The sequence below is a fragment of the Pangasianodon hypophthalmus genome, chromosome 16 (assembly GCF_027358585.1).
Source record: "Pangasianodon hypophthalmus isolate fPanHyp1 chromosome 16, fPanHyp1.pri, whole genome shotgun sequence".
NCBI classification, from domain to species: Eukaryota; Metazoa; Chordata; class Actinopteri; order Siluriformes; family Pangasiidae; genus Pangasianodon; species Pangasianodon hypophthalmus.
In genome coordinates this window covers 15007343-15032993 of record NC_069725.1, presented here as the reverse complement: position 1 = coordinate 15032993, position 25651 = coordinate 15007343, and the positions used below count along the sequence as shown (strand labels likewise).

The window sequence follows — 25651 nt, the reverse complement described above, 5'->3', positions numbered from 1 at the left end:
AGGGGATAACGGTGATCACAATGAAGATAATGAGTACAGGCCTTTCGCCTCACCTCTCCAGAAACAGACTGCTGAATTGGCCATCGGAAAGAACGTTGTCTTGCATCATCCCCTGTGCAGTCTTATCACCAAGATTAAAAATCCAGCGTAGTCGTGTGCCATCCAGAACCATCCCCATGAACTCCTTACTGGACTGCAACACACAGACGAAGCATATTTTTACATGTACACACTCATTTTATACTCAGCAGTTCATGAATTTATGAAACTGTCAGCCTAACCACTAGTCCTCCAGAGACCCCCTGTGTTTACTCTAACTAATGTATGCAAATTAGTTATGACCTGGTAAAGTAATTCCTATTTTACAGTATTCCTGTCATTAATCGCAATGAAAATCGCAACAAAATGTAATAAACATGAACGTGCTGAAAATGATGACTGCGTTCTTGCTACAGATGGATATGGCTGATGTTGGTACATTAGCATTAGCCAGTGTAGTGGCAGTCCAGTTAACTAACATGATTTGTCAACTGTATTTGTGTTTGTCAACTCCATTTTGATCAAAGTACCGATAAATTCCTTTATGCTGAATTTACCAGATGAATAACGAGAAATTGTTACTAAACCCAAGAGCTATTATAGTGGGAATTATCAGGAAGTATCAGGGCTTGGCGAGAGAAAGGGAACTGACTTACATTCCTGTTGCCCAGGTAGAAGACAAACTGGCTGTTGGCATCTTGGCGCTTTTTGCGTCCAGCTTGGGGGAGAGTGATGTGGAACTTGAGGGAGGTGTAGGCAGCCAGGTCAGCCAGATTACTGGGAGTCCTCACCTGCACTGCAGATTTCCCGTTAAACTTCATCGACACACTGACCTGATGAAAACAATGAGAAAAATGACGGGAAAATAGAGTCTTAAAAAATGATTGTTTATGTATTTTTATGTTTTGAATGTTTACTAAGTTTAAGGTTTAAATGAAGCTTGAAGTACCTTGCTAGCAGCCTTACGGGCCTCAGCAATGAGCTCACGGATTCTCAGGATGTTCTCAGAAATGTTGGACATTTGAATGGAGTGATTCTGCAAGCGATCCAGTTTCTTCATCAACACTGGAATGGTCTCACTGAGTGCTCCCACTGTACATAACACACATTTTTCATACTGTCCTCATGTGGACCTTCCATTGACATAATTATTAATGCAGCTTATTAATGCTTATGCTTAACCTAAACCTAACTTTAACCTTGATATCTGTAACCAAAGGGAAACATTTTGGCCCTTTTAGGCTTAAACAAAAGCTGCATGTTTTGTTAAACACACACACACACACTAACCTGAGCTGTTGGCCTGGCTGAGTGCATCACTGAATTCATCATTAGTGGTGTTGGATGATCCGTAGGTTCGGTGCCACTCCTCTAGCTGTTGTTTTATAGGAGCTAGCTTCTCCAGCACATTAGCCACAGTGCTGTTAGCCATTGCCGCTGCATTTTTAGCTACCAGGATCTCCTTTGATGTGTTCTCTACACACACACACACACACACACACACTATATTACTGCTCTATATAAGTGTTACATTTGGTGTTTTTCAATTAACTCAGTTATGTCCAGTTTTGTCTAGACACAGAACACAAACACAACACAATGCAAGAGAGAGAAATTGCTGACCTTGGGTAAAGTTGAGGGAATTCTGCACTGCTGCCAGATCCTTCAGCAGCTCGTTCTTTTTCACTTCTGCTTCATGCAGCCGCTTCTTGATGTCCTGCACCTGAGGCTTCACCTCTGCCCAATTCAAGTCACAAGCAAACTTGTCAATAAATCCGTATTCAAAGTCAATGTGGGTATGACATCTTGAATCTTGAAGCTCTTAGATTAATTATGCCAACATTCTAACAATGCCATATACATAATGAAAACTGTGACTCCTAAACATTAACCTCTGTCTGAGTCCTGATTATTGTGTGACAAACTCAGCATCAACATGTTTAAGCTCAAAGTCTCAAATTTCAAATCTGGAATTTGCTGGAGCTACCCTGCTCACGCTTCCTGTTTCATTTATACACAGATGAGTGACAAATTAAAGGTGAAATGGTTTGACTCTATGTGATCACCCGTAAAATGGAAATACATTTCCAACACAGCTCATTTGCATGCAATGACCCCCTCAAATCTCCATAAAAGGTCAAGTGCACAGAGGGCTGGGAACACAAAATGACCACTACACTGAAAGAATGTAAGGCATTTGTTTAGGGCTTACGGCAGACAAAGGTATTTCTTTTGTCATAAATGAAAGATTGGGTTTATTTGTCTAAAAATATGGGTTTGTTTTCTTTATTTTTCATATTCTTTAATTATTGCCAATACTACAAAAGAAAATTTTCTCTGGCCTTGTAAATTAGCATGAGGATATGTTTTTTATAGAGACTACAAAGCACTTCTGTAGGTCCCTCTTGACACTTGATAGTATTAATCCAAATATAAAAGTGCAGTAATCCATACAAATTATATGAATTGAAGCTGATCAATCAAGTTTTACATTAATTAGTCTTCTTATGTGTAAATTTACACACACACATGACAAAATGAATACCAATTTTTTGGTGTAAGTACAAAGTACAAATGACTTACTAATAAATCCATTCAGCTTGTTCAGCTTGATAAATGAGGCCCAAATGTCTCCATCCATGCAGCACGAGAGACCATTGAATGAATAAAATTTACCTTTAGTGAGATCCTGGAGCAGGGACGATGCCTCTTCTTGTAGCGCCGCACTCTTATTTTTAAGGTCACTGGCTTGCTGTGAGAGATCCTGGCCTTTGAGATCCTGTGCCAAAAAAAAAAAAAAAAAAAAAAAAAGCACTTCATCTGACTGATCATACACTAGACTAAGTCGTGTTTACGTTTTTCCCTTAAATTCCTGAAATTTCTTTCCTAAAATTTAATTCATTCATAATTCAATTAAACTCTTTTTCCTGCAAATGTTCTTAAATATACATAATATGAATAAAATATACATTAATTATACAGAAAAATATAACATTAATTACAGATTTCCAAGCACCCACAGGCAAATTAAAGTATTTTTATGTCCAGATGTACAAGTACATTTTGTATTAAAAGTGTTTCTACTGCTAACTGAAGATGTTATAGTATGTTACATGTTAATATGTTACAGCTAAATTGGTATTATATCAAATTGAGTTGAATCAGTGAGTCCTTTTTTTTGTCAAGTATGGAACAAAATGTTAAGGTTAATGTGTTAAATTTGTCTGTGTGCACAATTCATCATCAAGCAATTAATAATAAAAGTTATATACATAAAAATGAGTGTACTGACATACACGATACACACAATACGCCAGGGCCAAAGGCTCTCCGTAGCTTAACATTACCTCCAGGGCCTCCGTATTAGCTTCTCTGGCTAAAGTCTCAGCTTTCCGTATGCTCTCAATAATGTTGGTGTAAGTGCGTGATGCATTCAGAGCTCTCTGGATGAAGCTGTCCTGGTTAGTGTTGGAAATGATGCTGTTTAAACGCAGAGGAACAGGAATTAAATATGCAGTAAAAGAACAGTACATGTAATTGTGGCGTAAGTGAAAACGTTATAGGAAACAATGAACGACAGAAATCTCAGGCACCTTGAAATGTTCTTGGAAAGCTGATTGAGAAGCTCAGCGTGTTTCTCAGCTTCCTCTACCAGCGGGCTTTTTGAGCTGGAGAAAGTGAAATTCTGCACCTTGTTAATGAGAGGCTGCTTTGCTCCATCCAGCTGTGCAGACAGACGCTCATAATCCTACAGAGGAGAAGGATGGACAAACAGCGGCTGAACTCTGGAAGTGACTGGAAGCTCAGTAAAAGTCTCATCATTTGCAACATCAAATATTTGTGATTTATATTGATTTTCTACATCAGGGTGTGTGTAGAATCTGACCTCTTTGGCATCCTGCAGCATAGATAACATGTCATTGACCTGAGCCACATCATCTTCTGCCATCTGGATCATATCCTCCACCTCCTTCCACTTTGACTTCAGAGCATTCACTTTTTGCTAGAGATACAGCAAAACAAGTCAGGAAGTCTCACAGAGCAATCAGTATGATGAAGTCCGTTTTTAAAAACATGGTACAGGAACATTTGACACCAGAAAACTAGAACTGCACTATTTCTATTGGTCACCAGTCCACTACCAAAGGTTCCTGTATTTCTGGCACCAGCAGGAACCAAAGGGACACAGTGATGGGTCTATTAGCAGAAATGTTTTTTTTTTCTTCTAATCCTGTGGATGTTGCTGTTTGTTGATAACATCTTTTTTTTGGTTTTTCATATTTTCATCAAAATTAAAACAGATGAAATTAAATTAATATTAATGTTGTCATGGTGCTGACTGCTCGTCTTTAAATAATAAAAAATCTGTAATTTTGTTGCAGATAATATGAGCTAGTTAACCACTCAGACAAGAAAACAAAAGAAATCACTGCACTTGTTCCATTGTGGACTAAACAATGACATTGTTATATGCCGTAATGATGCAGTCACTGACCTTCACTCTGATGAAATTGGTGTAAAATAAACTAGAACCCATTAGTTCCTATTTGGTCCTTTTCTTGTTTTTAAATGTGCAGTAGAAAAATGCCCTTTGTGAGGTACTGTGTTAGCGTGTGTGTGTGTGTGCGTGTGTGTGCGTGTGTGTGTGTGCATGTGTGTGTGTGCAGGTTGCTATACCTTGTACTCTTCCAGCTGTTTCTGGTTGATGCTGTTGGTTTCAGTTGCACGTGCTATGTTCTTTACTGCATCATTAAGGGAGTCTCTCAGGTTCATGATCTCATTGTTAAACTGATCCAGTTTTTTCCTGATAGACATCAGTGTATCCTGGTTTGCAGTATTCCGATCAGCCAGCTCTCCCTTCACACGCTCCAGCACTGCAGAGAAAGTGACATCATTCAAAAAAAGGGAGATTCCATATAAATATTCAGTTAATGCCTGAAACTTTTCTCTTCTCACTACATAAATACAAAAATAATCAAAAGTGTAAGATAGTTTTGAAAAGCTCAAACTATGTTCTCACTCACATTTTTCGGCTTCAGTGAGCTCGTTCTCTGCTAGCTTCCTCTGGTAGTGGGTGCTTTGGAAGCGCATGTCCCTCAACATGTCCGCCACCTCAGCCAGCTTCCGTGACAACTCGTTCTCATCTACGTCCTGAGAGCCATTCTGAGCTGCTCTGTTCACCAGCACCAAGATGGCTGTGCACACACAGAGACACATCACATCACATCACCAAAATGCTCTCCTAACTTAATATCATGCAGTGACCCCTTGCCCAATGTGTGAGAAGTTATTATAAAGGATGTTTCAGTAAATGCTTAATAATATGATCATTATTTCCCAACCTTCTATGTCTCTCATGCTGCCTTTGATAAAGTCCAGCAGGCTCTGAGCTTTCTCGTACGTGGCTCTGGTGTTGTTCTTAAGCTCATCTCCTTTTCTTACTGATATTGACACCTGCAAGATTATTGTAGATATGCTCAGCAAACGGGGCTACAGTATCACAGTTTTAACAAAGTAGAACCTGGACATTCCTTCTAGTTAAAAAATAAGACATATACATAGCCACATTTTTGAACACCAATGATATTAACACTAATATCAACTGTACACTTCACTTACAGTAACTTCTAGTCCTACAGTAACTGTTTCAGCAGACAAATGCACTTGCCTTTCAGTAAAGCACACTGAACTGAACAGTGCACTGAAATGTTTTTATAATCCATACACATGTTTGATATTCATTACTGTCTGAGCATTGGCTCCAAATCCTCTTCATACCTTTTCCTCCAGCTCAGAGATGTCAGAGTCAGTGGTCTGCAGATCTCTCTCTAGCAAATCCGCTTGCATCCTGCTGCCATCCAGGGTATCATTGTAGTTTTCTATGGAATTCTGGGAAATGGCCAAGATTTGCATAGTTTGAATACTGCCACATATATACAGTAACTGCGAGCAGACATTTAACAGTAACTGAGCAGACATTTAACAGACTTGGTTTTACATATTCCGGACATCAACTGTACTCTGCCAGGGACTGTGTGTGTGTCTGTGTGTGTGTGAGAGAGAGAGACACAAACAGAGAGAGAGAGACTCACAGCCACATCCATCACAGACGCATTAAGCCTGCGCAGTTCTGCCCAGGCGAGGGCGCTGGCACTGATGTTCTTCAGCTGGTGATCCACAGAGAGGAAGTAGTTGCTCACCATGTCTAGATCCTGCAGTAGCACTGCCACACAGCTGTCACACACTAAACAAACAAACACACACACAAATGTACTGAAACAGTTCCCTTAAACAAGCTGTCAAAAGTTTATACCCGTGTCTCTTTGTACGAAGATCAAATTTGTAAATAGTTTATATGAGTTGACATATACATATATATAAGAAGATGAAACAGAGCAGTAAAATGTATGAAGTTTTTAAATGTGTGTGTGTGTGAGTGTGTGTACTGACGTTCACAGTGAGCATCTGCTCCATTATTGACCATCACGCTGTGCTCATTGGTGCAGCGGTCACACTGTCTGCCTGTCAGAGTGTCTGGACAGCGGCACTCCCCTGTCCGCGGGTCACAGCGACCTCCTTTACACTCACACTCTGAAGGCCGAGAGAGACACACATTAATGCAATAAAGGTGGGAATCTGATCAAACAAAAATATACAGAAAACCGAGTTGAATTAATAAATTTGTGCTTGTAAAATAATGTGTGTATGTTTAAAAAAAGGCCTCACTCTTGCAGCCATTAGGACCGTAGTCCCAGTATCCAGGAGCACACTGGCGGCAGTTGGGTCCGTTCACACCAGGGCGACACGCACACGAGCCGCTAACTGGGTCACACGGCTGAACCAGCGCTGCCGCTGCATCACAGTCACACTCACGACAACCAGTACACAACTCAAACCCGAATGTGCCATCCTGAACACAAATTATAAACTGCTATCAGCAAAATTACAGCCAGAGCACACAGCATACCTGGCCTAAACGAAACAGAAGAAAAAAGATTCTCCAGAAAAGGAAGAACAAATCAGTGGCATACCTCACAGCGATCGCAGTGGATGCCAGTAACACCCGGTTTACAGTGACACTGACCCGTGTGAGGGTCACATGAAGCCGTTCCGCAGAGAGAACAGTCGCATTCTAGATGATTTTTTTCAAAAACATAAGAAATTGTTAAATATTTTATCAACAGGTAATACATTTTACACCAGAACTACTACATAATGCGTCTCACTAACACAAGGTGTGACTCAAGAACATCATGTAACTTCATTTTGTACATTCTCACCATAAACAATTCATCATGCAAATGACCATCAGTTTCCACTGTATAGAATCACAAACTTATTCCAGTGAAATTTTCACTCCAGATTAGCACCTTCACTCCAGGGAATGAATTATGACCAATTGTGATGCTGCAGTAGACCTACAAACTGGAGTATGCTAAGCACGTAGCATTTAGCTTATACACCTCTCCCTAAGTGCGAAGTGGTTTAAGAAGATCACGGTTCTTACTGGTGCAGTTCTTGGCAGTGATGGCGTCACCGTAGAAACCTGGAGCGCAGATCTCACAGTGGGGTCCTGCTGTGTTGTACATGCAGCCGTGGCACTCACCGGTCACTGGGTGGCAGTCATTAAACAGCATGTTTGGGTCCAAGTTGTCGTTGCACTTGCATGGCTGGCAAGTGCTACCAATCACCATTGGGTTGCCATAGTAACCCGGGGCACACCTAGAACAGTATATGCCGTTATAAATATCAGTTGCCTGATTAGTTAGAGAAAATGCATCCGTAGCTAAGTTATACGTGGAAACCAGCTTGTTATAGATGTCAGAATCTTGAATGTGTGATATTTGAAAGAGAGCTGAAGTAACTCTGGGTGTAGTTTTAAATGACAAACAATGCTCTAAACAATGCTCAGAGTGATTCTGGTGGAAGTTTTTCAATGTGATATTTTACTGCAGTAAATTAAGATCCCACCTCTCACACTTGGGCCCAGCGTAGCCAGGCATGCACAGACACTGCATGTGATTGGGCTTCTCTACACAACCGGTGGCAAAACTGAAAAGAGAAAAGACCAAAGTCTGAGAGCGACTGTGTACAGTGTATTATACAAAACAGAACAAGACTCTGAGTGAGCATGAGGAAAATCAAGAAATAAAGTCATCCATCCATCCATCCATCCATTTTCTGTACTGTTTATCCTACACAAAGTCATAGGAAGCCTGGAGTCTATCCCAGGGGACTCGGGGCACAAGGTGGGGGACACCCCATCACAGGGTACAATCATGCACACGCTCACACACCCATTCACACAGTACAGACAATTTAGAGATCGCATGTCTTTGGACTAGGGACACAGAGTGAGAATCAAACCCCCCCCAGTCCTAGAGCTGCAAGGCAAACGTGCTAACCACTAAACCACATGACCCCCAGAAATAAAGTGATATTAAAAGAAAATATAAGTAAAAGTGAGGGAGAAGACAGTGAGGGCACTGACTTGTTGGATGCAACCTGCAGTGGACATGGGCAGCTGCTGCAGGATACAGCATGGCCATCCAATGTGGTGTTGCTATGAAAACCACCAAGACACTTCTCACAGTGGTCTCCAGCCGTGTTGTGACGGCAGCTCTGCAAGGGAGAGGTTCACAATACAGATTTCAAACAGTACCAACAAATTCTACTTATTTATGTGGAAACTGACTTTATTCTTATATTTATCAAAAGGTAATGCAAACTAATGCCTCTTCATTAAATACTATTAAATTTTCATGAATAGAAAAAGTTACATCTCAAAATTTACATAATATCTGAACTGCTGGAGAAATCCCTGTGTGAAATGAAAACATATGTCAATATCCAGCTTGCACACCAACAGATTTGTTTTTATATAGACCTGCTGCTGTATACACTGTATTTCATACAAACGATAATACATGTGATTTCTGCAGTCTTCTCTGCATCATGATCATTGTTTTATTTTCAGTGAAAAACTGCACCTTCATTTAAAGAACAATTATGTAATTGTATGTCAGCAAAATCATTCCATAAAACTGCATTTGCTTTTTTCTTGTGTCTGCTTTAATAAAAAGAGATACGTAGAGGACTCGGGACTTATTATAGTTTCAGAGTTGACGCAATACAGTAATGAACTTATCATAATTGCCCTATTGTAATAAAATGCTGTTTTTGTGAAATGAACTCACCACACATATACCAGATCCATCCAGGCACTGATCAGAGTGGCCATTACAGCTGCAAGGAACACACTTGCCCAGGAACAGCCCCTTGGTGTCTCTGTAGTAGCCTGGAGCACATCGCTGATGCGAGACAGACAGAGACAGAGACAAAGAGAGAAAGACAGAGAGAAAGACAAGAAAAATAAACTTGTAAAAACTTCTACTACTGCCTATAGTCATGCATACAGGCCAGCACAAAGTCACATATTTGGGTGTTAAGCCTTTGTTTAGTACTCATGGGCAGTAACGTAAAATGATATCATCAGTACGGCTTACAAGACAGAAAGGTTTATGAATCCAGATGTGAGAGAAATTATATCTCATATATAACTGTGTGTGCTATAGTGGGATCATAATTTACTAGTTAAGCATAAGTATATGCTCTAACAGACATTACTGATTTCATTTATAGGTCACATAACAAATATGAAAATCAAAGTGAGGCTAATGGACAACGCCCTCCTTACTGATTGTACGGTGTGAACAGTCAGACACCCACCTGACACGAGTCTCCCTGGTAGTTCGCCGGACACATGCACAGCTCCACGTTGTTGGCATGGCGTCCGGTGAGCAGATGCTCAGCACCCTCCAGTGTGGCAGCACGCAGAGAGACGGACTGAGCCGACTGCGAGTGGAGCGCTCGGATCTGCAGAGACTCCAAAGCCACCAGCACCATCATCAGCTCCTCCCGAGACACTGAGTTCCCCGTCTGAGCGTGACGGAAACTTCCCTACAGAGAGAATGAGAATGTCCACTGACTTATCTTCTGATTTTAGGAAGAGGGTAGACATTTTGCAATATTTCTTGATTTATATTGTATTAACGATTTTTTTTTATCTTAATGGATTTTCATAACCACCAAAATCTGGAAAATATCTATTAAAAACTGATCACAAAGAAAGATTTAAAATTCTGACACTGGTATGATGAATAATGAAAAGCGGAGCAACAAAATGACAAAATTAAAAGAGTGCCAAATACAAACATTATCGATTTATTGCCTGTTACTTATTTATTTGTTTGTTTGTTTGCCATATTTAATTGCTTTCTTTTATTTGGGCATTATCTTCATTGTTTTATTGTCTTACGAGTCAAAGAGAAAGGGAAAATGACTACGTGTGTGTGGGGGTGAGTGTGGTTGTGTGTGTAAGTGGGTGTGTGCGGGTGTGTGTGTGTGTGTGTGAATAATTTTTGTTGCTGTTGCTGGTGGTTTGTAAACTCTTCCTCCTACCTCCACTAGATGGACAGCTCCTTCATGAGGCTCCTCAGGAGAAGAATACTCTCTCTCCATGTAGACCAGGGTCATCTGGTTTCCCTGCACACATGAAGTTAATAATATGGCACTAAGTTTATTTTAAACCAAAGTTCTGTCTGCATTCTGATTTCTAGACAGTTTAAATGTGTTTGGTTATTGCAGCTTTGTTTAGGAGCAGGAACCTTGAGTATAACGTCAGGTCGAGAGGCTTCAGAAGGCAAAACCAGAGCATCTCCTCTCATTATCTGTGTGTGTAACTGATAGCGCAGATAACCTCCATACGATGACACCTAGACAGAGAGAACGCAGTAGAGAGCAGATTAAAACAAGAAAAGTCTGTAATATCTGTAAATATGTGAGATTACAGTGTGTATAACCAACAGTCTTTAAACCTTCTATTTAGTCAGTACATTAGTCATATTAATCATAATTCACTAACGGTTATTGTGTATCATATCAGGATAAACTGCAGCTGCAAATGAAAGCAACTGAGTCAGTGGGATTATAATTATCCATCATTGTTAATTCATGATAATATATTTTTAGAAATGTTTGTTCTGGCTTCCCGAGACTTTACAGACACTCAATCAAAACAGAACATACACATTTTTGTAGACAACAAATAAGAGCTAAGGCTTCGCCGTTAGCCTTTATGGCATGCTAAACAGATCAGACAGTAATTTCTCTAGTGATAAATCCCACAGTATGTGATCTAAAAAGCACAATGATCTACAAGCATTGCTGCTGTAAGTTTAAAACACAGGAGCACTCTCTGTTCCTAAAGAGATAGGGGGTATGAATGCTAACCTTGTCACCCAGATAGGTGTGTGGTGCGTGCCAGTGAAAATCCTGATAGACATCAGGGACATCACTGAGATCAGCCTCCACCAGATCCTGATCCACGAACACAGACACAGGCACCTCCTGCCTGTCTCCTCTCAGCAACAGCCAGCCCTGCATGACCATAATCTACAGAGAACAGCCATTACTGTACGACAACAGCAACAACAACAACCACAATAATAACAATAATAATAATAATAATAATAATAATAATGAATTATCTCCCGAAAATAAATAGAAAGAATAATATGTTTTTCTATGCAATAAATATTTATTTATTAATGTTATATACTCATTTTTGCTTCTTCTTTAAATGGTCAGAAGAATTATTTAGTTTTATTGTGTTTTTCTTATGTATCATGTATATTATGTAAAGCACTGATAAGTTAAATTCTTCTTACATTTTATCATCTATTGCTGCACACCATTCTAAATAACTAATGGTTTATTATTATTATTATTATTATTATTATAAAATATTCTTTTTCTTACCACCTTCTAATAGACTGATAAATCACAGATTAGTATGATTAGGTATATATATATATATATGTGTGTGTGTGTGTGTGTGTGTGTGTGTGTGTGTGTGTTTGTCTGTACCTCTTCCCTACGCTTGTCTGAGCTGCGGCAGCGGTCAGTGGCGCCGAAGCAGAAGCACTTGGTGCAGCCTTTAGGGTTGGTGGGGTCGAGATGGAATGTGCCCAGTGCGCACTGGTCACACCGCGAGCCCATAACATTTTCCTGACAAGGAGGACATAACATGAAGAAAAGCCGAGAGTACAATTTTCATGGTCTTCCTTTAGGGATCTTCAGCTCTTTTTCAATAGCTTTAACCAAATCTTTAATCAATTTAGCTTTAATCAAAGAGATCATAAAATACAGTGCAGAGCCATATGAATAAAATAAATATGAATAAACTGCTACTATTACAGTTACACTACTATTGCTGTAACTGCTGTAACTACAATGCAAAGTGCAGTATGGTATGCAATATTTGTGTTACATGGTAAACACAAGGCAACACAATGCTAACAAAATAATTATTGTGCGGTTTTGCCAAAATGATTAATGTACAACAGACCGAGGATCTACATATAGAGGTGCTATAGCAGAGAAAATGGAATAAAGAAAGACAGACAGAGAGAGAGAGAGAGAGAAGACAGAGAAAGAGAGAGAGAGCTGTACCTTGCATAGACACTGTCCTGTGGTAGAGTCACACACATTCTTCTCAGTTCCAGCCTCATTGCAGTCACATGGCCTGCAGTTGGGATATCCATAGAAACCAGGAGCACACCGGTCACACTGCCGACCGACAATGTTTGTCTTGCACCTGCAATTTTCACATCATATGTAAATGCGCATTAAACTACAGCATGACTGCCGTGAGATTCATGATATCAATGCTGACAAAAATCCTATTTTTTTACTGGAATCAAAATTACAGATAGCAATCTCAATATTTACTGTTATTATTAAAGCTCAGGCATCAGTGCCTGCTGTGATGGTTCAGGTTATACTGCCTTGTCTGGACAACTCAGCAGGTTATTTTTGGGAGGAGGGAGAATATCACTGTGGAATGTGGTGCAGTACTGTGGAATTTTGTGTGCTCAGGTCAAACAGGGAGACACAAACTATTTGTAAGTCTTAGTTAAAAAAACAGGCTTTAGAATTAACAATATGACATAAAACTACAACCAAGAATATCAACTGTCTGTAAGGAAAAGTCAAAGGTTTTAGATAATGTGAATAAGGGCATTTCTGTCATTACAGTTATTTTTTAGCTAATTGTGTTAACCGTGTGGTTGTGGAGCAGACCAGAGGTTGTGGTTTACCTGCACTGGCCGCTGTTTGTGTCGCAGCTGATATCCTGAGCCGTGACACCGGGCCGGGAACAGTTACACATCTCACAGCCCACCAGGGGATGGCAGCCAAATGTCTGCGGCTCACACTGCACACACTCCGGCAGCAGTGTACGTGGAGGACAGATACACTCGCCTGTCACTGGCTCACACAAGCGTGTGCCACAGTTACATGCTACAAACATGTGGACACAGACGCAGGTCAGCAAAGAATACACACATTAAACAAACCAACATGATGGATGGCTATAACCATCCAGTTATTCATGTTTGACCATCTCTGTTGATTATATAGCAATTAAATGTATTTAATTGCAAAAAAAAAAAACACAATTTGTAACAGGAAACAATAAAATCACAGATTGTTTCATTTCTAGGAAAAATTTAAAATGGATAATTATGACCTGAACAGAACCAAATACCAAAATGACATGAGGTTTCCCCATTAAAAAAAATATGAACTTTGCTTATGCAGTTTCCCCTGTATCACTCTGTTCTAGTGCTGGTACTCACGCCTGCAGTTGGGGAAGCCGTAGTATCCGGTGGCACACTGCGAGCAGTCTCGGCCAATCACGTTGGGCCTGCAGGGGCACTGACCACCGAGTGGTTGACATGTATCGCTCTTGGACCCGGCCTCATGGCAGCCACATGGTACGGCACCATTATTGAAGAAAGCCGAAAGAGATGCGGCTGAAGCCCGGCAGAACTGAGATGCTGTCTGAGGGCTAGAGGAAACAGTTAAATCATTTAATTTATTGACTCCAAAAGCTTCAATCCATCCAATCAACATCTCTATGATAAGATAATATTGTATTTATTTCCATCCATTTACTCTGTTTTATTTAACTAGTCTTTAGTATTTAAATAGTCTTTTATTTATGCTTGAGTACTTGATGTGGAAGCTGTTTTGTCCGCAGTTGCTGATGAAGTCATAGGATTTATCCAGTGGCTCTTCAGACAGATAATTGGAGCTGTAGCTGCTCTCTGGAACCACTAGAATATAATCCTATACAACAACACACACACACACACACACACACACACACACACACACACACACACATACACACAAAAATCAATCAGATTGTTATAATAGTACAGAAGCTTTCTATACATTACTTTTTCAACGCTTATCACTCACCAGCCAGAGCGTTTTGCCATCTGGAACTCGCACAGTCACAATGACCTCATGGTCAGTCACGTCTAGAATGATCTGGTTCTCCGAAATCAGAATGCTACGGCAACCGTAGCCATGGGGACAGAAGGTGGCATTGGCATGGCCTGGGATAGGAGAGGGTCTACAGTTTAAAAATTCAATAGCTCAACATTTTCAACAAATAATTAAATACTGTATATAACAGCAACACCAAGGGACTCTGTGCTTCATTTATTTGTACACATAGCTAATAGTATGCATCATCGCCGAATGATCCTCACCCTGCCAAATTCGTCCACCGTTTACATAAATCTGTACAGTGAAGGTTGGGTGCAATGGCTGGTGGTAGTGTAGGATGAACACGTAGCGTCCCAAGGCATGCACTTGTGTAGAATACACTACTGCATTCTTAGAAAAGAAGAAAGAAGACAAAACTGATAAGTAATATACTGTAGCCATCATAGTGACTGACCCCTAAATATACCACTAAAACACAATGTGTATAAAGGCATGTAGTTGTAAACCCAAACAAAAGAGATACTAATGTTTTGTGAACCTGAGTAGAGTCCAGGCGGATATGGTCGCCGTTGTCAATGGCGGTTGGGGGCGTGTCACGGACAGTCAAGTGAGCAGGGTCAACACGCGCATTGTCAGGTAAGGAAGCCTGACCCTCCTTAAGAACCACAGACTGAGATGGGGTCTGGAAGCGAGACGGGACACAGGAAGCACTGGAAGAAGAGGCAAGAATCCATCAGTCATCAATCAGTATTTTTAATCTTCATGCAAGCACAGAAGCATCATGTTGCACACATACTGCAATACATTGCCCTGCCTCATCTTAGTGTATCCTAATATATTATCCATCTTATCCTCTAGTGATTTCATGACAGAGGATACATCACATTCTAGCTTTTGACCAGCCACAATGATTTAGCATGCAGCAGTACCTGTCAGGAGCAAAGTGTCCATGGGTGCTGATGCAGTGCACTCCAGGTCTCAGGTACTCCATTGTGAACCGAGCATGAGGGATCAGGTACACTTTGTGCTGGAGGAAAGATCAGATAGACATGCAACACTCCTTTTTAGAACACAGACAGAGCTCAGACACACATATCAGACTAATTCTGAGAAAGACTCAGATATCAGACAGATAGTGACGTTAGAATTATAAGGTCCTAACTGACATTTCTGATTATAAAACATTAGACACAGAGAGACAGATTAGAGGGTTTTTTAATTGCAATAGAGCGCAAGATTAGAAGAAAGCAACAGGACAAATCTTTTCTCACCAGGAAGTAGTTGCTTCGGTCTGCAATGAGCTGCACATCAACTTCAGTGGAAAGAGTAAAGACAGCTATGCGCTGCATTTCATCTATAGACACTGCACGACACAAGAAACTAAACACACACACACACACACACACACACCAAAAACAGGCAATTATTGAATGCAAATGTGGAACAAAACGTGCATGCACAAAGAAGAAATAATAAACAGAAATTTTGCATGCACATGAAAGAATATGGACATTACACATTTCCTGAACAAAAACAAAATTCTGAATAATAAAAAAAATATGTTTATTCTCACTCATCACCCAGTCTTTGTGCACACATACAACTTCAGTGTCACATAAACGCACCTGTACTTGCAGTGGAGCAGTGTGATGTGCTCCTGGTGGTTGCGTCCTCCGGGTGTGTTAACAGACACAGTAAGAGTCTGTGGAGTTTTGTCTTCACTGGAGTACTCTACTACCAGAATGTATTCACCGGGTAAAGGTACTCGACCACGCAGCTGCACACTGATCTGCTCAAACACACACACACACACACACACACATATACATATATATATATATGTATATATATATATATATATATATATATATATATATATATATATATATATACATATATATATATATATATATATATATAGTTGTCTTGTAAACTGAGATGTACGAGTTCACTGCATAAACTCTATCCAAGTAATATTACATAACAGAGGAGTTTCAAATGGTTTGGGTCTGTCACTCACGTCATTGCCACTGCAGATGGCCATGCTGGGATGCCGAGGTGTAATCCTCTCTACAGAGCACGGTCTGCGCAGATGATTATCTGCTCTGCAGCTGGCATCCTTCCCAGAGAGAGATGGGAACTCCTCCAGAGAGAGGTACTTATAAAGCAAACAACTACAAAAGGCAACACACAAAAACTGCCATTACTTTACACTCTAATTTAATAGGTACTTGCAAAGTCTGAGCAGTTGAGGGTTAAGGGCCTTGCTCAAGGGCCCAGCAGTGGCAGCTTGGCAGTGCTGTGGAACTCATGACCTTCTGATCAGTAGTCCAATGTCTTAACCAGTGAGCTACCACTAAACTAAAACTAAATGATTTAATGCATGCACTGGTACTGAAATAGATTATATACAACTGTATACCAAAAAACAGCTGTAATAGAATTCATTTTTTCATACTGTACCATTCTTAAGAGATAGAGTATTTAGAGCAGGCATATGGATTGCAGTGAAATGAAAAATAAATTAGTTTGTCCAAAATGTATTGAGTGTTCTGTCTTGCGTGTGTTTGCTACTGACTTCTGATTGGGCTCATGTGTTGGGCTGTATACACAGGGTTCAGTCACTTTCAGCTGCAGAATGGGAGCTTCATAGTACGCACTGGGCAACAGCACTAGATAGTCCTGCACAACCACACAGATATAATAAGAGAAAGATAGCATGAGAAAATCTTCACTCATATTCTGCCATTTTTTCCCATAACCAAACCTGATGATTTCAGAAAAGGTAATCAAGAAGTGATGTGATGTGCAATTTTGGAATACACAAAAAAACGAAACTTTATGCATTGACTCCTCTTTACAAATCATATTTACAGTATATTACAAATGTTATGTTCAGGTTATTGTGACTTGAGAGTAGAAGATCAACTGAAAACCTCCATAAATATGAAACCTAAAGGTGATTTTCTTCCTTTTCTTATTTGCATGCACACCAGACCTTAAGCATGTAAATGAGTTTATCTATTTCCATAAACATTGAGTATACAAAATAAACTCTGAGTATTTAAAATAAATTACAGTTATATAAACAACTTGGCACCCATACTGCATTCACCTCAAGATGGAATTACAGTAATTATGAGCTTCTGATTTTTTAAAAATCATCTTTACTGGACTCATAACTGCCACTCTGAATTTTGTGACTTGATCGCATGTAATAGGTGTAATGTTAGTATGTGAAAGATAGAGAGGGGAGTACTGTCAGTGTAATGTCAGTATTAATATCTATATGTGTCTATCTATCGTTCCCTATCATTTTTAGTATAATGTAGGTCAGCTTTTTTATCTATAAACCACTGAAAACTTTATGGTTTTGTGTATGCTTCCATAGACATGACTAATTTCAGAGTCCTAGGAGATGAACAGCACCGAGTAGAATTGTGTCATTATGTAATTCCAACATGATGAAGGCCCTACGAGTGAACACGACATGCTTTACTGAGTACAGAACAGATCAGTAAAATGAAGCACACCAGTAGAATGCCTTCAGCTTCGATGATGATGGTCCAAGTGCCAGGGTTCAGTACAAACGGCTCTACAAAACTGTTCTGAGGCACATTTACAAATGTGGGCTCTGAACTGGGAGCAAAAATGATCTGTTTGGACTGTTCAGAACCTGGGCAAAGAGAGAAGAATGGAGAAAACAATATTAAAAATCATATTACATTCGCTTACATGTGCATTATTGACTTATTTTTCCATTATTATTTAGCATAACAGTTTGATCTCAAAAGTATATGTGCTTTAAATATAACGGTTTCAGGGCTGTGATTGGCTACTGCACTCGTCAGACATACCTCTTCTGCTGTTGGGATAGGCTGTGATTTTGCCGTAGGAAACGGCAGCCTCAGTGCTTACATATCTGAGGATCAAACGCGTGAGGTACAAGTCCACCCCATTCACGTGCACCGTCAATTTAACTGCGCTCTGAGATAGACAAAAGTGAGGAAAGAGCAGGAGGGAGGTGGAAGGGAAAGAGTGAAATGGGAAGGGGAGGTATACAGCAAAGGTCTATGTTAAAGACCTAGAGTTGGGTAGGTGGATCTAGTCTAGCTGTCTGGGTCTGTGTGTTTGTAGTGAATCCTTGGTGCAGGTTTGGAGGGGAGGGGCCACAGCAACCAAGCCAATCAAAAGCAAGGCCAGCTTTTGGAACACCTGCTGATGCGTTTGAGAGCAAGTGCTTCTGAGGATCGGGGACAGGAAGCAAGTGCAGAGAGAGACAGGGAGGTGGACGTAAAGGATAAAGAAGAGGAAGAAAGAAGTTGGACTCACAGTTGCTGCATGGGAAATTCCTGCTGTCTTCCATCACAGAGACACGGCCCCAGATGTCTCTGCCTCCACGGTTAACATAGTGCAACACCACATGGAAGAGATCTGGAGAGCCGACCACCACCTCAACCAGCACCCGCGGCTACAGAGCGAGAGAGCGTGCGAAATAGAGAGCAAGGGGGAAGGAAGGAAAGAGAGACAAAAGCAAAGCCTTTTCTTAAAACCACCACCGGCACTACAGCATAAAGCCAATAGCAGCACTCACTAAACAAACTGTTATACACAGCTCTTACACCAAGCCACAAGCAAAGCCAAGCAATATTTTATCAAAGATACCAACTTCAATTCTCAGGAAGTGAACTGCAGAGCATTAAACATGCATGGGACATAATGAACATGGAGGGGTACAATATTTCTGCACAATACTCCTAGTAAAATAAATATATTACATGAATAATCTATGAATAATCAGTACATCAGTATATTTGCAAACATATTCACCTATGTTTAAAGTCATTTTTCACTCATCCTTATCACTTGAATACTTGCTGTTTTTTCCCCCCATTTTCACCCCAATTTGCTCATCTGCCAATTTCCACCCAGCTGCCAGCTCTCCCCTGTCATACAAACAGCTAACAACTGGGCTACCACGTGCTTCCTCTAAGACATGTGAAGCCAGCCAAATGCATCTCTTCAACCTGCTGCTCATGCTGTGTCACAGGGCAGCGCAACACTGGATTACACTGCCCTCTTACACATACATGAGCTCACAGATGCCCAGATTAGCTAGTGTCACTGTAATTGACACTGGAGAGAGTTATGTCATCCCATCCTCCCAGAGAGCACAGCCAATGCTCCTCCCTTGGCATTGTTGGGATTTGAACTTGCAATTTTCCAATATACCTGCTGTGTTTTTATGCATTTGATTTCTCTTGATTTCATTTTTTTTGTTATTCTATTAACTACATTAGCCCTATGATTCATAAAAGGTCCCAGAAGAGCTTCAAAAATCCTCCCAAATATCATCAAATTTCAAGAGCAACAACACTTTGCTCTTTTCCTTATGAAAACAGGAAAAAAACAAGTTGTACACAGCAGAGATAAAGGTATGAGAAAAATGACATTAATTTTATTCATTGTTAAAGTTCCAAAATGTACCACTCACTGTAAAAATTAATTACAACTGTTTTTTTAATGACTTTTTTTTAATAAAGTGAGTTTAGGGAAAAATATAAAATACAAAAACATAAAAACCATTCCATTCTGAATCTCTCACCTGAATGGGGGACATCTGAGCGTAGCCCCTCCAGCTAAAGCCCTCAAATTCCAGTGGATTGTAGCCGAAACGCACCGGCCGCCCATCCAACGTCGTGCCTTCTTCCACCTCAAACTTCAGGTGGTGCAGGTCAGGGAAATAGTGATCTGGACGTGGACTAGGAAACAAACCCAGCAGTATGTAGCTTCATAGTGAAAGACAGGAGATGCTTTTAGAAAGCTAATGTATGTCACGGATTATGGATTTGGACTTACTGGTTGCATCTGGGTCCCTCCACATTGGGTCTGCACCTACACCTGCCTTTCCTCTCCTCACATGACAGACTAATAGAACCTCCAATATCACACTGGCAACCTGGATACACATGCGCGCGCACACACACACACACACACACACACACACACACACACACACACACAAACAGACAGAGGGACAGGTTATATAGCAAAATATCATATCAAAACCCTTGAAGATTTTTATTATATGTGCTAATAATCACAATATTAAGGTTGTGCATTTAAAAACCTGGGAAATTAACCATCAGGTACAAAATGATTCTAATGACAGGGTTATAAAAGTGCTAATGATATCAGTGATCTCTCAAAAAATGTGTATTATACCATAATTTATAATGATGACAATATCATTTTGTCAAAAGCCAAAGCTCTAGCATTTATGATTTAAAAATAATCTTACCCTGGCACCCAAAGTAGCTGCTACTGTCCAGATGGAAGTAGCCGTCCTTACACACCGAACACGTTCCACTGCACACGTTAGGCTTGCAATAGCACTGTCCATTACTCTGATAACACACACACACACACACACACAACATAAAGCTTGCAAATGGCCACCTTTAGACCTACCTCGCTTACTCAACCATGCTGCTAATAATACTTATTGTTTTTAAAAGACAGTGAACTCACCTGCCCACACTCTGCCACTTCACTCACTGTCCCTGCAGTGTTACACTCACAGCCTGCACAACACAGCACCATATTTCAATACAACGCATTACAGTCAAACAATCATTCCAATAACTGTTATATTGCTTAAGGATAATTTTGATAATGTTTCTTACTTGAACACCCAAACACAGTATCAGGTGACAGGCTCCAGTAAAGGGGTTTGCATCTGTCACAGGCCACGCCCTCCACGTTGGGCTTGCACTCACAGGAGCCCTGTGAGGAATACGTGTTAGTGATAGTGATAGTGATAGTGATAGCAGTGATCACAGTCAGCCACTAGGTTCATGGTGGGGTTTCTTTATAAAGCAGGCTACATGTTTTTCTAACAACTTTAGTAAATAAATGACTTAAACTTTGTCAAACTCAGTTAGTCCTTTAAACAAACCAATTTCAGTACTTACCACCATGGGCAAAATCTCATTCTCCACAGAGCCAGCAGGATTACACGTACCAGCTGAATGCCAAGAAAACAAGGGAGAGAGAAATGGAAAAGGAAAATGGAATAAGATTTTGAAAGACTGTGTGTGAGCTCAGCCCTGGCTGTAGTCTGTAAGCAAAATCACCTTGGCACAGGGGAAAGTTGTAGGATCCAGAGCTGCATGAGTCACACCTCTGACCCACCACATTGGGTAGACACACACACTGGCCTGAGACTGAATCACACACACTGAACCGAGAGCCCTCCACTGAGCACTGGCAGGCTGACAGAGAGACACAGAGATCGAGATTAGTATAAAGTTTACTTGCGAAATCAAATCGTATATAATTAGGAAACCCACTGGGATGCAGTGTTCAGTTTTTAAAGGGAATGACAACTGATTAGATACCCCCACCCCTTAATAATATCCCTTCATATAAATATATCTCTTCATCGAATTATACCACAGTCACAGAACTACTGAGAAAATATGTGATAATCACAAAAATAGTTGAAATAAGTCCACACTTAACCAGTCTCTTGTATAAACTCTGAGTGCAGGCTGTGTGATTAAGACATTCTACAGAGAGTGGGGGACTTACGTGAGCAGGTAGGGTAGCTGTAGTAGCCCGGAGCGCACGACTCACACCTGGGGCCGCTGTAGTTGGGTTTACAGTGGCACTGCCCTGCCGCATTGCAGTTGGAGTCTAGGGATGTCCTTGGGTCGCAGGTGCACACTGGGAAATAGATTCACAGAAGATGGACACAGCTACAGTGAAGTATATAAGAAGAGTGTGGGTTTGTAGAGGACAACAGCAGTGTGTGTATGTGCATGTGTGTGTGTGTGTTTTCTTACCCTCACAGTTGGGATAAGAGTGGAAGCCAGAGCGGCACTGATCACAGCGAGGGCCTGTAAACTCCGGCCGACACGCACAACGACCGGATGAATCACAACCCCCAGTTAGAGAGCCTACAGCGCTACAGCCACACACTACACAAAGAGAGAGAGAGAGAGAGAGAGAGACAGAGAGAGAGAATTTACTTTTATGTGTAGTCATGAATCTGAACACATATTAACCAAAAAAAGTATTCGTATGTGTGTGTACTGTGTAACCAAAGACAGAAGTGTTTAGCATAGAGAGTAGTCTCGGCACACACTCACGCTGACACAGGGGGTAGTTGAAATAGCCGGGAGCACACTGGTCACATGAATAGCCATAAAAGCCGCTTCTACACACACACTGTCCTGTTACCACATCACATGACCCGTCCTGAGAACCTGGGCCTGTGCACTGACAGCCTACAGGAGAGACAGAGAGTCAGATAAACTCTGTGTGTGTGTGTGTGTGTGTGTGCACTTTTTGCAGCAGAACAATAGTCAGTTGCCTTTGTTTGTGGGTGGTATTTTCTTCCCACAAATGCCTCAAATATGCAACAGGCAAGCAAGGATGTAGCCAGCTAGCACAAAAACACACATTTTGACAAACAGACCACCAGTACAAGTGTGTGTGTGTGTGTGTGTGTGTGTGTTTGCTCAGATGCTGGCTGCAGTACCCTGAATAGAAAAACTGCAAACTTCCTTTAAGTGACACACACACACACACACACACACACACATATATATCAGATGCAAAATAATAATAAAAAAAACACTTTTCTTAATTAAGACTCTTTTCCCACTGAACCATAAGTACCATAAATTTGCAAACTGAAACTACTAGTTTGCCAGTACATCACTGATGTCATTACAACTTAGACATATTGCCTAGTGCCACAACCATAAATTCTCCCTGAATGTGTACAGATTTGGCTCTTGGCTCTTGGCACTTCAGCACAGTGGAGAACAGCTCAGTAGCACCCAGGTTATGAAATGTTCATCTTCAAGTAGATTGCAACAGCATTTATCTAACAGAGAGAACATAATTCCAAAATCTTATCTCCAGCTGCTTTATGATCCCAGCAGTAAGTAATGGTGGTGCAGGTCTAGCAGCGCTGTTCATTCAGCGTCAAACAACACACGCCATATATACACCAGGTAATAATGTTAATTATCAATTATTATTATGATGATATGAAAAACCATTTATGTTCAATTTCTCAAAAATAGTACCAACACAAAGAATGATTTATACAGCACAAACACAGCATGAAGATGAACAAATGATTTGGTTTCTGATCTTATATGCTGACTATGTGCTATACTATACTATACTGTAGTATACTATTCTATTCTATACTATACCATACTATTCTATACTGTAGTATACTATACCATACTATTCTATACTATACCATACTATTCTATACTGTAGTATACTATACCATACTATTCTATACTATACCATACTATTCTATACTGTAGTATACTGTACTATACTATTCTATACTGTAGTATACTATACCATACTATTCTATACTATACCATACTATTCTATACTGTAGTATACTGTACCATACTATTCTATTCTATACTATACCATACTATTCTATACTGTAGTATACTATACCATACTATTCTATACTATACCATACTATTCTATACTATACCATACTATTCTATACTGTAGTATACTGTACTATACTATTCTATACTGTAGTATACTATACCATACTATTCTATACTGTAGTATACTATACCATACTATTCTATACTGTAGTATACTATACCATACTATTCTATACTATACCATACTATTCTATACTGTAGTATACTATACCATACTATTCTATACTGTAGTATACTGTACTATACTATTCTATTCTATTCTATACCATACTATTCTATACTGTAGTATACTGTATTATACCATACTATTCTATACTGTAGTATACTATACCATACTATTCTATACCATACTATTCTATACTGTAGTATACTGTACTATACTATTCTATACTGTAGTATACTATACCATACTATTCTATACTGTAGTATACTATACCATACTATTCTATACTGTAGTATACTGTACTATACTATTCTATTCTATACCATACTATTCTATACTGTAGTATACTGTACCATACTATTCTATACTGTAGTATACTGTACTATACTATTCTATTCTATACTATACCATACTATTCTATACTGTAGTATACTATACCATACTATTCTATACTGTAGTATACTATACCATACTATTCTATACTATACCATACTATTCTATACTGTAGTATACTGTACTATACTATTCTATACTGTAGTATACTGTACTATACTATTCTATACTGTAGTATACTGTACCATACTATTCTATACTGTAGTATACTGTACTATACTATTCTATTCTATTCTATACCATACTATTCTATACTGTAGTATACTGTATTATACCATACTATTCTATACTGTAGTATACTATACCATACTATTCTATACTATACCATACTATTCTATACTGTAGTATACTGTACTATACTATTCTATACTGTAGTATACTATACCATACTATTCTATACTGTAGTATACTATACCATACTATTCTATACTGTAGTATACTGTACTATACTATTCTATACCATACTATTCTATACTGTAGTATACTGTACCATACTATTCTATACTGTAGTATACTGTACTATACTATTCTATTCTATACTATACCATACTATTCTATACTGTAGTATACTATACCATACTATTCTATACTGTAGTATACTATACCATACTATTCTATACTATACCATACTATTCTATACTGTAGTATACTGTACTATACTATTCTATACTGTAGTATACTGTACTATACTATTCTATACTGTAGTATACTGTACCATACTATTCTATACTGTAGTATACTGTACTATACTATTCTATTCTATACCATATTATTCTATACTGTAGTATACTATACCATACTATTCTATACTGTAGTATACTGTACTATACTATTCTATACTATACCATACTATTCTATACTGTAGTATACTGTACTATACTATTCTATTCTATACCATACTATTCTATACTGTAGTATACTATACCATACTATTCTATACTATACCATACTATTCTATACTGTAGTATACTGTACTATACTATTCTATTCTGTACCATACTATTCTATATTGTAGTATACTGTACTATACTATTCTATTCTATACTATACCATACTATTCTATACTATAGTGTACTGTACTATTCTATACTATACTATACTCAAGGTTTCAGTATCAGTTCGAAAAAGAAAAAAGTGGTATCATGCTGTCTCTACTAATATGATATAATATAATAGCATCATATCATAATATCAGCAA

The 25651-nt window shown here is 39.5% G+C and overlaps 1 protein-coding gene across 2 annotated transcripts in view; it reads right to left on the bottom strand.

Moving 5' to 3' along the window:
• Positions 1-25651, bottom strand: part of lama5 (laminin, alpha 5) — a 74854-nt gene that overhangs the window by 11059 nt on the left and 38144 nt on the right. The window contains exons 13-62 of one of the 2 annotated variants that reach the window (XM_034311945.2): positions 22554-22691; positions 22248-22382; positions 21994-22128; positions 21537-21674; positions 21375-21427; positions 21087-21186; positions 20932-20984; positions 20702-20807; positions 20260-20359; positions 20006-20162; positions 18258-18387; positions 17934-18076; positions 16979-17082; positions 16421-16574; positions 16026-16189; positions 15672-15780; positions 15330-15427; positions 14939-15110; positions 14664-14790; positions 14368-14507; positions 14117-14232; positions 13740-13951; positions 13200-13401; positions 12553-12697; positions 11968-12108; positions 11332-11493; positions 10707-10814; positions 10501-10584; positions 9769-9999; positions 9237-9350; positions 8531-8661; positions 8011-8091; positions 7547-7761; positions 7071-7171; positions 6766-6949; positions 6490-6630; positions 6132-6283; positions 5818-5928; positions 5382-5493; positions 5064-5234; positions 4717-4913; positions 3926-4042; positions 3633-3787; positions 3387-3519; positions 2716-2818; positions 1663-1776; positions 1330-1515; positions 989-1131; positions 696-872; positions 54-193 (exon numbers count right to left, since the gene is read on the bottom strand). In XM_034311945.2, the coding sequence (XP_034167836.2) occupies positions 54-193; positions 696-872; positions 989-1131; positions 1330-1515; positions 1663-1776; positions 2716-2818; positions 3387-3519; positions 3633-3787; positions 3926-4042; positions 4717-4913; positions 5064-5234; positions 5382-5493; positions 5818-5928; positions 6132-6283; positions 6490-6630; positions 6766-6949; positions 7071-7171; positions 7547-7761; positions 8011-8091; positions 8531-8661; positions 9237-9350; positions 9769-9999; positions 10501-10584; positions 10707-10814; positions 11332-11493; positions 11968-12108; positions 12553-12697; positions 13200-13401; positions 13740-13951; positions 14117-14232; positions 14368-14507; positions 14664-14790; positions 14939-15110; positions 15330-15427; positions 15672-15780; positions 16026-16189; positions 16421-16574; positions 16979-17082; positions 17934-18076; positions 18258-18387; positions 20006-20162; positions 20260-20359; positions 20702-20807; positions 20932-20984; positions 21087-21186; positions 21375-21427; positions 21537-21674; positions 21994-22128; positions 22248-22382; positions 22554-22691 (6835 nt within the window). Of the gene's footprint in view, positions 1-53; positions 194-695; positions 873-988; positions 1132-1329; positions 1516-1662; positions 1777-2715; positions 2819-3386; positions 3520-3632; positions 3788-3925; positions 4043-4716; positions 4914-5063; positions 5235-5381; positions 5494-5817; positions 5929-6131; positions 6284-6489; positions 6631-6765; positions 6950-7070; positions 7172-7546; positions 7762-8010; positions 8092-8530; positions 8662-9236; positions 9351-9768; positions 10000-10500; positions 10585-10706; positions 10815-11331; positions 11494-11967; positions 12109-12552; positions 12698-13199; positions 13402-13739; positions 13952-14116; positions 14233-14367; positions 14508-14663; positions 14791-14938; positions 15111-15329; positions 15428-15671; positions 15781-16025; positions 16190-16420; positions 16575-16978; positions 17083-17933; positions 18077-18257; positions 18388-18732; positions 18872-20005; positions 20163-20259; positions 20360-20701; positions 20808-20931; positions 20985-21086; positions 21187-21374; positions 21428-21536; positions 21675-21993; positions 22129-22247; positions 22383-22553; positions 22692-25651 lie in introns of both variants that reach the window. The other variant, XM_034311944.2, reaches the window with a different exon arrangement.